The sequence below is a fragment of the Carassius gibelio genome, chromosome B4 (assembly GCF_023724105.1).
Source record: "Carassius gibelio isolate Cgi1373 ecotype wild population from Czech Republic chromosome B4, carGib1.2-hapl.c, whole genome shotgun sequence".
NCBI classification, from domain to species: domain Eukaryota; kingdom Metazoa; phylum Chordata; class Actinopteri; order Cypriniformes; family Cyprinidae; genus Carassius; species Carassius gibelio.
The window spans coordinates 10,282,399-10,296,031 of NC_068399.1; the positions used below are offsets into that span (position 1 = coordinate 10,282,399).

The 13,633-nt window shown below is 37.6% G+C and overlaps 1 protein-coding gene across 1 annotated transcript in view; it reads right to left on the minus strand.

Annotated features, from left to right (window-relative positions):
- Positions 1-13,633, minus strand: part of cerk (ceramide kinase) — a 37,431-nt gene that overhangs the window by 11,873 nt on the left and 11,925 nt on the right. The window contains exons 2-10 of the mRNA XM_052555274.1: positions 11,017-11,148; positions 10,718-10,840; positions 9,962-10,087; positions 9,154-9,220; positions 8,598-8,743; positions 6,084-6,158; positions 5,510-5,662; positions 5,299-5,404; positions 4,198-4,268 (exon numbers count right to left, since the gene is read on the minus strand). Of these exons, the coding sequence (XP_052411234.1) occupies positions 4,198-4,268; positions 5,299-5,404; positions 5,510-5,662; positions 6,084-6,158; positions 8,598-8,743; positions 9,154-9,220; positions 9,962-10,087; positions 10,718-10,840; positions 11,017-11,148 (999 nt within the window). The remainder of the gene's footprint in view (positions 1-4,197; positions 4,269-5,298; positions 5,405-5,509; positions 5,663-6,083; positions 6,159-8,597; positions 8,744-9,153; positions 9,221-9,961; positions 10,088-10,717; positions 10,841-11,016; positions 11,149-13,633) is intronic.

The following is a 13,633-nucleotide window of genomic DNA, read 5'->3' on the forward strand; positions in this document are numbered from 1 at the left end:
ACCAATCAGAGCCTGACTTATTGAGACGTGAAGCGAAGGTTTTCAGTTTTTATGAGCTCCCGGGAAGTCGGCATTCGAAGAGGTGATAGGGACTTTAAGCAACAGCCTCTGGTGGAACGGCAACGCCATTCTGGCGTTGTATTGCGCCTGCGCGAATTTAACTGCTACTTTGTGACGTTCTAATTTAACAGTCTACTACGGGAGAACAGCTGATTTGCCAGAGTCGCTACAACGTGAGAGGTTAGGTAAATAAATGTTATGTTTTTAGACTTATTTACATCATACAATATTAAAAACTCCTCTTCTGACAAAAGATTGTCATTTAACGCCAAAAGCAATCCTTCTCTTGCTTTTTTAAATTATATATTTTTTTGGATCTCAATAAATGAATTAATGCTGCGTTGCGCTGTTCTGTTTTACCGTTGCTTAGTGACTTTTACGTTCTTGGCTACAGCGGTGTGACGGCAAACTTCCGGTCGCTGTAGCCGTTCCATTCGCAGCTGTTGCTTAAAGTCCCTACTGTCTAAAAGAGCGACAAAATGTCCACAGCTCACTTCACGTTTGACGACGAACAAAACAAAGTGTAAAGCACGCAGAGCGCTCATTCGTGGCAAGAACACAACCAATTTGAAAAGACATTTACAGACGAGCCACCCAGACATTTTCTCAAATGTAATTTTACAACGATGTTCTTTTGTTTATTGAGCTAAGCAAAATTGGAATAGTGCAGTGCGTAGATGTTGTAGCATTAAATATTACGAACTGAAAAGTACTGTAAAATAGCCCCTTCTTCAAATTAGATGCGAGCACAATACTAATACGTAATACCATGATAAATACATTTGATTAATACTAATGTTTAGTATATTTTATAATGTTCTACTTGTTGACAATATCACAAATATTTCTATATTAGTCATGTGAAACATGAATGTTCACATCCTATCATTATACATACAAATCTAGCAATATTGTAGTATTTAAAACATACAATATTGCTAGACAAATGAATACCTTATAAAATCTTGTTACTTTTTTTATCCACCTAGCTGCCAACTTATTAAATATTTACTTTAAATGTATGCACTTATTGTTCAGCTCAGCTGTAAACTTTAAGGTCCTGGACCTAACTTTATTTTTCTTTTATTGATGGTCAATTGGCAGCTAGTTATTGTTTACATTATCATGACAGTGTTTGTTGCTGCATAAAAGCTTTTGAATCGAAATAAAGACACAGTTGTGTTGAAATAAAGTTGAATTTGTGTTTTATATATTTTGGTTAAGTTTGTTTCCTATACCAGCTGTAAAAAATTGTCTAGTAAATCTGTTATTGATTTTAGTCTTATTTTAGTCGACTAAAATACCAAGCAATTTTAGTCGACGAAAATACCAAGCAATTTTAGTCGACTAAAATAAGACTAAAATTAAAACAAATCAGATGACTAAAACTTGACTAAAACTAAAAAGAATTATAGTCAAAAGACTAAGACTAAAACTAAATTAAAATTTCGTGTCAAAATTAACACTGGAATACAGTCATCGTTTTTTGCTATTTTAGGACCAAAATGTATTTTCGATGCTTCAAAAAATTCTAACTGACCCTCTGATGTCACATGGACTACTTTGATGATGTTTTTCTTACCTTTCTGGATATGGACAGTATACCGTACACATAGGTTCAATGGAGGGACTGGGAGCTCTCGGACTAAATCTAAAATATCTTAAACTGTGTTCCAAAGATAAACGGAGGTCTTACATGTTTGAAACAACATGAGGGTAAGTTATTAATTACATAAATTTGCTATCTGGGTGAACTAACCCTTTAAGGTTAGTAGTATAAGCTGACATATACTTGCAAAGTTTCTCATAGTCAGCATGTTGTGGAAGATATTAAAGGGGGGGTGAAATGCTATTTCATGTATTCTGAGTTTTTTACACTATTAACGAGTTGGATTCCCATGCTAAACATGGACAAAGTTTCAAAAATTAAGTTGTACGTTTGAAGGAGTATTTTTGTTCCAAAAATACTCCTTCCGATTTGTCACAAGTTTCGGAAAGTTTTTTTCGAGTATGGCTCTGTGTGATGTTAGATGGAGCGGAATTTCCTTATATGGGTCCTAAGGCACTTCTGCCGGAAGAGCACGCGCTCCCGTATAGCAGAGCACTGAGAGCACAACAGACGTTCACTGATCAGAGCGAGAGCGTTGCGAAATGTCACAAAAGAAGTGTGTTTTTGGTTGCCAGGGCAAGACAACCCTGCACAGATTACCAAAAAAAAAAAAAACATCATTAAGGGACCAGTGGATGGAGTTTATTTTTACAGAGCATCAACGGAGTTGTGCAAGTGTTTTTGTTTGTTCCCTGCATTTCGAAGATGCTTGTTTTACAAACAAGGCCCAGTTTGACGCCGGATTTGCACATCGTTTATTTCTTAAGGATAATGCAGTCCCAATGAAAAAGGGTCACGATAGTGTGTTGGAACCGCAGGCGGTGAATAAAACTGCTTCAAATATCTCTGTGTTGTTAACTTAGCTATCGGCGCGTAAGCACATCAAGTAAACAACATGCGATGTTGTCATCAAACTGCACTTTCCACATGTACAGCTTAAAAAAAAAAAAAAAAAAGACGACATAAAGTGGAACTTAGTCATTTTCCAAAACCTCTAAGCAAATATATACAGTTTCAGTACATACCACATAGAGACGTCGTTGCTGATGCTGCTCTTGTTAAATTTCAGCCTCTGGATCTGATTCTGGTTCATAAATATACGCTGAATCTGACTGTTAGCCATGGTTTGTTTTGGATGATGTTTTTTTCCTCAAGGTAATGTCACAGCTTCCAAACGCTCTCAACGCAAAAGCCTACTCGCGCTCGTGATTCTTTAGCTCCGCCCACACGTCACGCCTCCAGCCGGTCGTGTTTTTCCGGGAAAAATCGGTACAGACTATCTTTCTCTTATAAATATAATAAAACGAAAGACTTTTTGGAGTTATGAAGGATGCAGTACTGCTCTATAGGTACTCAAGATTAACAGGATATTGAGTGAAAATGAGCATTTCACTCCCCCTTTAAGCAGACAGTCTCCTTATACTCTAATGGCTGCTAGTTGACATGTAAAGTAACTTACTATTAGTAGAATGTCTGAAGCAGACTATCAAAATAAAGTGTTACTGTTCCATTTCTTTCACAGATGGAGTTTGTGTTTTTGTCGCCTCTGGTTTGGTTAGTTGAATTGAACTTAATTCATAATTGATGTTCTTCAAGGGAACTGAATCATCACTAGACTGACCTCAGCTGAAAAGTGACACTGAAAAGTGATCTCTGAACCATCACTGAACCATAATTTCCCTGTTTATCCCTGTAAAGCTGCTTTGAAACAATCTGCATTGTATAAAGTGTAACATAAATAAATGACTTAAAATTAGAAATAAGTTTTGCACTGAATTCCGAAAATGCAAAAATCTACACTGAATTTTTTTCAAGACGAAATACCGGAAGACTACTTTCTTGTAATAAAATTTCACAAACAATTTACACAGAAAAGGCAAGTAACAATGAGTTTACCTCCTTACAAGATGTTCAAGACATTTTATTTACAATTTCGAAAATCCGTTTTCAAAGTGTTGCTATAAACTGGAAAAATGAAAGAAGCCAGGTGATTTTAAATCCCAAAGCAAGTATAGCTGTGGTGCTCTCCCACTGATGAAGGGCCCTCGACTCCCTTTCCTGTTTACATCATTCTTCCCCTTATTCTTCCCACAAGACTCTATTTATGTCACGCGGTCTAAAAGCGTTCAGGAAATCATCATGCACAAATGCCAATTTGGGATTGTGAGGGCAGAGAGTGTGTGTCTGTAAACAGCACTTATCAGTGCTCAGGGTAAACACACAGAATGCTGGGTAACGGAGGTGCCAGTTGTTCTGAGGGTGCTGAGAGGCAGAGATAATATGATGCGTGTGTGTGTGTGTGTGTGCACTCTCTAAATGATCAGCCGGGCGGCAGCTTGAACCATTTGGCCTAATGTTCACAAACAGCGTGCCAGTCGAGCCGACAGATGGGGGCATTACAAATCATGGCTGGAAATGCACTTTGTTGGCCTGTACTGAGGTTGGGCGCATTTACCACAGGGCAGATATGAGACTTCCTTTCAATAAACCAGCTCAGTTTAACACTGGCATTCCCAAATGCTCCTCACCAGCATCAGAAACGCTGTCTTCATTTTTGCCGACCAGTTTGTCAGAAGAGGATTGCCGACAGACACTACACCTGCAAGGCACAAACACCGGTTTAACAATAGAGGTGGGGAACATGGCTATATATCTGTTTAACACAAATAAGTAAACATCTAGATTAAAAATAATTTAGGCATGCTTTAAAAATGGGACCTTACATCTTGAATATATTGTGAATAGGTTTGGGGTCAGTAATTATTATTATTTTTTTTAAACTAAGAAGATTTATTCAGCAACGATGCATTAAATGTATTAAAAGTAACAGTAAATAGGTTTATAATGCTTCAAAAGATAGCAGTTTTAAATAAATTCAGCTTTTTTGAACTTCTTCAACATCTTAAAAAAGAAAATTCAAATATCCTTCAAAATGTGGACAAAATGTTTACAATATAATTAAAACCCATCAAATGATGGCTTAAATTATTAATTATACGCGTGTTTTACGAATGTTCACTTGAAGAAACAGCATACAAAATGCATACAAAACAACGATGCACCGAAATGAAAATTCTTGGCTGAAGCCGAACAAAATGAAACACTGGGCCAAAGGCCGAATATGGTTTTTCGTATTTTTTGTGAATAATGTTACTCAGCAGCTGATGAGTAACACAGTTTCAGCGCAGATTTTGAACCGTGTCCCTGGCTAATGACCAGATCATGCCGTGAGCTTGTGCAGCGCTGTTCGAATGCAATCCGTGCATGTACTAGAAAACATAACTAAAACTTTATTTACTAATCGATTGAGGCCATTTCGCGATTTCAATCAATATACAGTAAACCAGCAACAACAACTACTTCCTCTTCTAATCAGAGACGTGCAATGCAGTTGCTTGTAATGATTTTTTTGCGTCTTTCTCTGACTCTTTTAAATGCTTCTACACTGCCGACATGTTTGCTGAATTATTGCGCTCCTCTATTTAATCGAGTCACATCATTGTTCGGTACAATTTATTTCATCTTTTCGCTTATTCCGAACATCAAACAAGCTTTTATCGGCCAAACAATTTCAGTTGCTGAATATTCGGTGCATCCCTAATAAAAAAAAAATACAGAACAGCATTTACCCAGTTCGGCACTGCATTTTGTCTCTGGGAGTTCCCAAGTTCCCTTCAGCAGGCAAGAAGGACACAGTTCCCTCATAGTAGCGATGTGACAGAAAAGTTTTAACACCTGTGAACAATAAATGAATAAAAGAATTCAAAAATAAAAGAAGAATTTCCATCCAAAATTGCAGATAAAAAAAAACAAATAAAAAATAAATCACTTCCTGTGTACCTGAGATATCGTAACGGGCCGGGCCCATCCAGCGCTTTCTCTCGCTGTCTGTCAGCACATCTCCGTAGAACCCGTAACCCAGTAGTGACACAGAGTAGCGCAGGAAGCGGTCTTCATTGTGCACCGAGCAGATGTCCATTGGCTGAGAATCACCTGCAGAAAAAGCCAGGATGGATTTCAGAAAACACAAGCTGATAACATCAGAATCCTGTGCTAGGACACCGCACATAAGAATAGTGCATATTGCAGCAAAATTCGATATCCGTCTCTGTAAAAGCGGCACAGTAAACATTTTCCATTGTGGTATTATGCTTTATTTAAGCAACACGTCGCTCAAAGCTGCAAGTTACAGTGATTTCACCCTGGTTAAGGTATGGTCATGTCATGACATCCAAAGGGAAGTAGTAGCTGTAGTAATGCCCTTGCTGAACAATAAATAAATAAATAACTACATATACTGCGATAGCACTCAGACCTAGCATGCAAATACTGACGAGAAATTTACATAAGCGTAAATATACATACATAGCCAGATATGCTGTATCATACTGCAGATATAGAGATGAGTACTTACCCACAACGATGTGCAGTGCTGAAGTGACAGGGTCATTTGAGCCAACTGTGGCGAAGCATACACAGTCAGTCGAACCTGTTTCAAAAACACATTTCATGGGTCAGGGGTTCAGAAATGGCCTAAATCTATCTCTCATAATTCACTCTGAAGGTTAACGTATGAAAATGACACTTTCATTTTCAATTTTGGTGGCATATGGGGGCAGCAGCAATCTAACCTTCAATTGTGAACGCTAACCAAACATCACAAGCCAATGGAGTTTTTAGTCTATTCAGCCCCTGTGAGAATAAGAAAGTTTTTTCGATCTTGAAATGATTGTAGCTGAAGCATTTCAGGGCACTGTTATATGGAGAGATGAGATTTCAGATGAGTTCAGCCCTCTTTCTGTCTCTTATATGCTTTCTGGTAATCTAATTCCTCTTCCTCAGATTGCTTATATAACAGCAAAAACACACAGACTGCAATCTGCAAATGTGCCAGACTGATTATTTCACGATCCCATTACTGTTTCCACAAAGGTGGAAAAGTAAAATACAATGTTTTTCAATTATATATCACGATAAAACCATTTAAAGAGCAGTAAACAGCATGTTGCTTAAATGTCAGTCCCTTACTGCGTCAATACCATGATACACTGATAGTGTTAGATAACATGGTAATAATTAGCATATCAATGATTAGTGGGGTAGTGGGGAAGACCTGAGACTTTACAAGAGATTAATTAAATCTTGTAAAAAAAAAAAAGCATAGAATATAGCATTTAAATATAGCATTGATCTTTTATGGTTTTGTCAGCTGTTTCAGATGCTTTTGTGTATTATACATCGAATCTTAAATGGCATTATTACATTTTAACATTGTACGTGATGTAAACATGATATTACAATGTTAAAAGCATGGTTCGTTTTTTGTCAGTGGTTTCGGATGCTTTCATCTATTATCTATTAAAGTCAAAGATTTGTCTCAAATTCCCTTGTTGCGCGGAATCAGTTGTCATCCAGAAACAAGATAACGGACCCAGAGCTCTTCGTAGAAACTGTCACTAGTCCTTTCATGTCTGGACAGTGGGAGATAAGGCCATAAATAGACAGAATTACACACGCTGATAACATGGACTCCTAAGGTTTCGACATTGTCTGGTTTATGTGGCAAACAGTAATATCAGAAAACACGATTTGATAAGCCACAGTCATTAAGTTATCAATTGCTGGCAGGGCTCTTGTGAAGGGCATTCTGCAGTGCATGACAACAGTCTATATGTTCTGCTTGTGCTCTTTCAGGATGGCCATTTATTAATAACCTGTTTTGCCCAAGTATTTTTCTTTCTTTCCCATTCTCTTGCTTTAAAAAGCTTGAAGTGCAGTATGTTGTATATTTTGAAGCTTTATGTATCTGTGTGAGAGATTATACACTTACATCCAAAGTTCTAGGTCAATAACATTTTTTTTTTTTATATTTTCGAAAGAATTATCTTACCCAGGATGCATTATAAAAATATATTTACAGCTATATTATAAAATGCTATTCAAATTTTAAATGCATGTTTCCAATTCTAGTATATTTTAAAGTTTTATTTATTCCTGTGAAAGCAACGCTGAATTTTCAGTAGTCAATACTACAGTTATTAGTGTCAAAAAATATTCATAATATGCTGATTTGGTACTCAATAAACATTTCTAATTATTATCAATGTTAAAAACAGTTTTGATGCTTAATATTATTATTATTTATTTTTTTGCTAACAGTGTTAACTGCAGATTATCCACAAATGATACATGCAATTCTGTCAATAAGAATGTATTAAAACTTAAAAAACCTAGACAATAAATAAAAACATTTATAAATAAAATAAAATACAATACAAGATGCTTTATAACAGCCACAAATATTCAACAAGCAACTTTACAGAGACCCACTAGTTAAAAATAGCAGTGCACACACAGACATGTTCTGTGTGAACAGCCCACTGAAATTTGATCAAAACAAAGTATCATCAAAGGCAACATAATGTTGCTTTCCATTTGTTGAACAGCCTTTATATATGAGTGAACCTCTGATGCCTAAACATGCTTTCTAGGCAGCTCACTAGGTTTTGGAAGAGAGCTATAATCTCCTGCAGTTCTCCTCTATTATGCAGCTGTGCCCATGTGCAGGTGTAAAACTTACAATGACTTGGAAATATCTCAAAACACAAACGCTGTAATGGAACCCTGAGTGACGGATGCTTCCAGGAACACTGCCAAGGAAGTGCCGAGCATGAAAAAGCAATGAAATTCATTCTGAGGAACTGTCTTGGCTGTATAGATTTGTGACTGTAGACAAGTGATTCTCAGTCCTGGAGCATCACCAACACTGCACATTTTGGATGCCTCCTTTATCTGATGCACCTGATTCAGCTCATCAGTTTGTTAATAGACTGACCGTAACATGAACTGGATGTGTGAGGGGACATGTACAAAATGTGTTCGGTACATGCTCCAGTACCAGGATTGGGAAAAACTGCTATAGACCAACCTGCAGGAATGATGCCGATGCGAAGTCCACACGGCATAAGGGTCTCCTCAATAGAGTTCTCATCCACACCTGCTTCTTGCTGCATACGGGAGACGAGGCCATGCATAATCTCGCTGAACATGCCATCACCTCCGACACACACCACACTGCAGTGAGAGAATACACTGATCATTTCAATGCATATTTGTTTAAAACTACATTTTCTTCAGTGAAAGGTAGGGTGCAAAATGAATGAAATGTGTGTCTAAACTCTCGTTCACAGAAATGGATGTTAAAAAGTAAAGAAAAAAGATCCAGACGCAACAGTCAGAGTTGTTTTGTGAATACAGCCTTTGGCCCAGCTATGAAGCAGCATCCATGTTGCTGTCACCAAAAGCTACTCCATTTTCAGTTGTCATTTCCCAAGCTGCCCGCCGTCATCTGCCGCAGTGCCAGACTGATGTTCATTGATGTGCAAATTTTAATCTGAGCTGTGCGGCAGAGGACGCGTTCCTCGGTGGGCAAATTAAGAGTCGCCGCACAGCGACCATGATCTCCCAGCAGGATGCCCACTCACCCATCATACTTCTTCAGATCAGCCTCTGTCTTCAAGTGGTCCCTGGCATGATTTGCACGCTCTGTAACTATAGAAACAAAAGAGAAAAAGCCATTGTTAACGGGACAATGACAGCGAGGCTGTGCAGAGGGGGAGAAACATCATTATGTTCATCTGGCAGTTAAATTGCATTTTTCTGCTGGCTTGATGGAGACCATCAATCAGCCACATCAAATGATGAAGCTGAAGTCGCGGTGAAAAACAATCCCCAGTACATTTCATTACCGGTTCTTTACCATCAGCACTGATGTAAAGCCGTAACTCGGAGGGATGTGCTGAAAATGAATGGGGCCTAGGACCGAGCCCTGTGGATCACGTTGATGATATATGCCAAAGGTGATGTATGGAGCTTATTAAACCGTCGGCAGAACATCTTGTTTGGCTCCTCTAATGATTTGGTTTGAATGGTATTTGTCCAGCCAGACATGTACTTTACCATTTACGAAATGTCCGCATGGTCATAAAAAGAATACCCTCAAGCAACTGCTGAGTAAGCCTGTAAGCTTTAGCTCCAACAGCCAATATTCACACCAGCCTAGGGTCTTCCTCCCTCAAACTTAATAAATAATGGATGTCTTTGCATTCCTATGTTTATCGACTATCACAGTTTGCATTATGGCCAGCTCCTGTGATAGATGCCACTGTAAATAAAATCATATTCGTGGGACGGGTTGGCAGGTGGGGCCATTTGCCAACGGAGATCTATTCGCGAAGCATAAAAGCTCATTTTTTATTTAAATGTTAATGCAGGCGGCTGACGGGCACTCACCAATCACGTCGGTGGAAATGGAAGCCCGGGAAAAGATGGGGGCCACTTTATGGTCGTAAATCTGCTTCCCACGTTGTTTTCCTCCGTAGGGGTTGATGTACACTAGCAAACTCTTCGGTCGATTGGCTGCGGAATGAGAGGCGGGCAGAGCATTAAAAGTGAGTTTTTGTCTTCCTAGGCTGTCAAAACTACTTCATTAAGTTGCTTTTGAAAAACTTCATCTGATGTGACAACATAGAGAAGACCAAAACTCTACTTGTGCCTACACTAGGTTCAAAACACCCCCAAACTATCCATAGGATTGATAAGAAAAGTTCTGTGTTTTTTCAAATTTACAATTATTTCCTGTGTCTAAGCAAACACTAATGTCAAATCACAACATATTTGATATTTACATTTATTTTGATGAGATTCTATTTTGGCGGAGTTACTGAGGACAGATATAAAAAAAAAAAAAAAAAAAAAAAAACTTTGGTTAACAAAAATTTCTGTTTTGGCTGATTAAAATGCATATTAAAAGGGAAGCAAGATTGTGTGATAGTAATTGACTCGTCCCTCAGAGTTTATAATCGAATGAAAAACGTTTATAATAAATTCACCCCAAAATGACATAATTATTATTCATGTACACAAAACTGGTTTGAAAATCACTGACATACCTATAAACAATAACTTGTCTTTTTTGCTATAGTTTATGAATAGCGTTGTTAGTTTACAATAGTACATTTTTATATTATACAAAAATAAAAGACGCACTCATCAATGCAAGTTGTTCCCTAATAGTTTGGACCCAGAGCAGACACAGGGAATGTTCAGAGCAGTGGAAAGTCACGTTGTTGCACCACCAGCAGTGCTGCCTTGTCCTCTCTACATAGAACACTGAAGAGAAACACAAATGAAATGCCACATTATTCCAAAAACTAGGTAAAAGGTGACTTGTATGATAAGTATCGTTTTGATAATACACTCATGACATATAGCTAAAGGAACAAACTATGTATTCCCCTGTTATCAGGGCCAGATAAGCAGATGACAGTCTGATTATGCTGGTGTACCTGTGAAAGCGTGCTGGCAGGAGTCCGCTGGGCTCTGAGGAACCTTCTGCCATTTCCCAGTGTTTTTACACGGAGAGTCATCTTCTTTTTCCTGAACGGCTATAATCTCACACACCGGGACACAATAACTACCTGTGAATAGAGGACCAGTGGGTCACATAACATGAGAGACATAACAAAACCTGTTGCAAAACCACAAATGGAACCTAACAAGTAGGGCTGGGTGATATGGCCTAAAAAAAAAATCCCAATTTTTTTCACAAAGAATCTGATTTACGATTCGATTTTTGTCCCCCCTACTTAAAATCAATATGCAGATGACAAAGAAATTGTTCAAAAGTTTTAACTCAATTTTGTTTTGATTTTACCTTCTGGGATTTGATCTGGATTTCCCCCTTGGGGTTAAAGTTCAATCAGAAACAACAAGCCAAAAGACAAGATGGCACGCCCTGCCATTATAAACCGTGAAAACGTTACATAACATAACATTCATATCATACTGGATACAGTTTGTAAGACTGTCAGAGGTCTTCACAAGGTTTTTTTTTTTTCATGGAAGCTGCACTGAATTCAATCAGAGAGCCACTTTTACCGTAAAGTATCAAAAGTTACATCTAGTCACAAATAGCATGTATTTTTATCAATCTTTCATCCCTGATATGCAATGCAATGCAAAAGGGACTATCATTCTTTATCATTTACCAGTCCATTTCGTCATGAATAGAACAAGGCATCACTGGGTTCTGTTGCCTTTTGTTGGAACGTGCCACTCATGCCCGGTGTAGACATGGTGAGTTTGTTAATGGGTTACGTTATAGCACTGCTTGTTTTTAATGTTTTTATGAAATATCTGTATTGACTGCATGATCATATCATCGTGTTATTTACTGCCATGCGAGTCACAAAAGTAGAAGATTCCACTCCGCTCGCTCAACCCAGTCCATAATCTAAGCGTTCTTTAAGTGCATTTTATCTTGTGTGTGCTTATCACAGGCTTTATACTCCAGGTGTATTTTGTAAAGATCTACACACATTTAATCTAGTGTGTGTTCGCGGTTGTGTTTTAATGAGCCTGTTTTGAAAGTTCTAACGCACAACAATGGCAGCTATTTTCTCAGAAATAAAGTGAACGAAAATCAAATACACTTCTTTAGTTTTTACATTTTAGGTAGCCTATGTTTACTAAGGTTAGATTAACATATTGAATACATTTTAATTAGCGCTTCCCACGTTGTTTTCCTCCGTAGGGGTTGATGTACACTAGCAAACTCTTCGGTCGATTGGCTGCGGAATGAGAGGCGGGCAGAGCATTAAAAGTGAGTACTAATACAATTGATAAAATTAGACTAATACAATTGATACAATTAAAAAGAATGTAAGAATTTCATTTTGAAAAATTGCTATTTATCAGCATGCATAGTTTTAGACAATTATCAAAAAATTATTTAACAATTAGGCCTACTAGAGACATTTTATGTCGGAGCGGGATCTGAGCGGGAATTGGTTTATGGCGGGTGAGCGGAATATTAACAGAGCGCTTGCTTGTGTGGCTGAGCGACTGAGTGGAACGCACGTCCACAGAGCGGAAAACGGCAGCATGTCTCTACGCGCAGGGGGAGGGTTGAGCAAATGGGCAGATGTTAAAAAGAACTGATTTTCATTCAAACAAATCAATGTAAACTACACATTCGAGTTAATCGATAAAATCGATTATTATCACCCAGCGCTACTGTCATGAATCAGAAGACTATATGCAACATTTGCAATTTATCATTCAAATATATCTTGACTCTATTTATACGATTTATATACTTCTTAATTATTCATATACTATTGCAATAATTTTTTATATTTACTTTTACAAACTATTTTACTATTTACAAAGTTATTTATTTCATTTAGTTGCCAAGACAACATTTCAAATGAACAATTATCTATTTGATATAATTTTTTATTATGACCCAAAACTTTCATCACATTATCATGACATAGTTATATTGGTTATATTGGTCCATTTAAATTAATTGTTAGGAATGTGAAGCTTTGTGCTGATAATGAACTGATTGGATTCATGCAGTGATTTAAAATTAGATTTAAAAAGTCAATAAAACATTGAACAGATGGTATGTAACAGACTGAAACATTTTTAGCACTTATTGTTATCTTGCCAGTCTATATCAATGGATCTTTGTCAAAGTAGATATAATATTTAATTCTTAGTATTGGAAAGGAGGCTATGAGTCTCACTGAAAATGTGTCTAATGTGGTGACTACCAACAGCAATGCAATTTATGGATGATCGTCTGAATCAGCTAGCCTACTGTAAGTATGTTTTGTTATAAGTTTAAAGGGGGGGTGAAATGCTGTTTCATGCATACTGAGTTTTTTACACTGTTAAAGAGTTGGATTCCCATGCTAAACATGGACAAAGTTTCAAAAATTAAGTTGTACGTTTGAAGGAGTATTTCTGTTCCAAAAATACTCCTTCCGGTTTGTCAAAAGTTTCGGAAAGTTTTTTTCGAGTATGGCTCTGTGTGACGTTAGATGGAGCGGAATTTCCTTATATGGGTCCTGAGGGCACTTCTGCCGGAAGAGCGCACGCTCCCATATAGCAGAG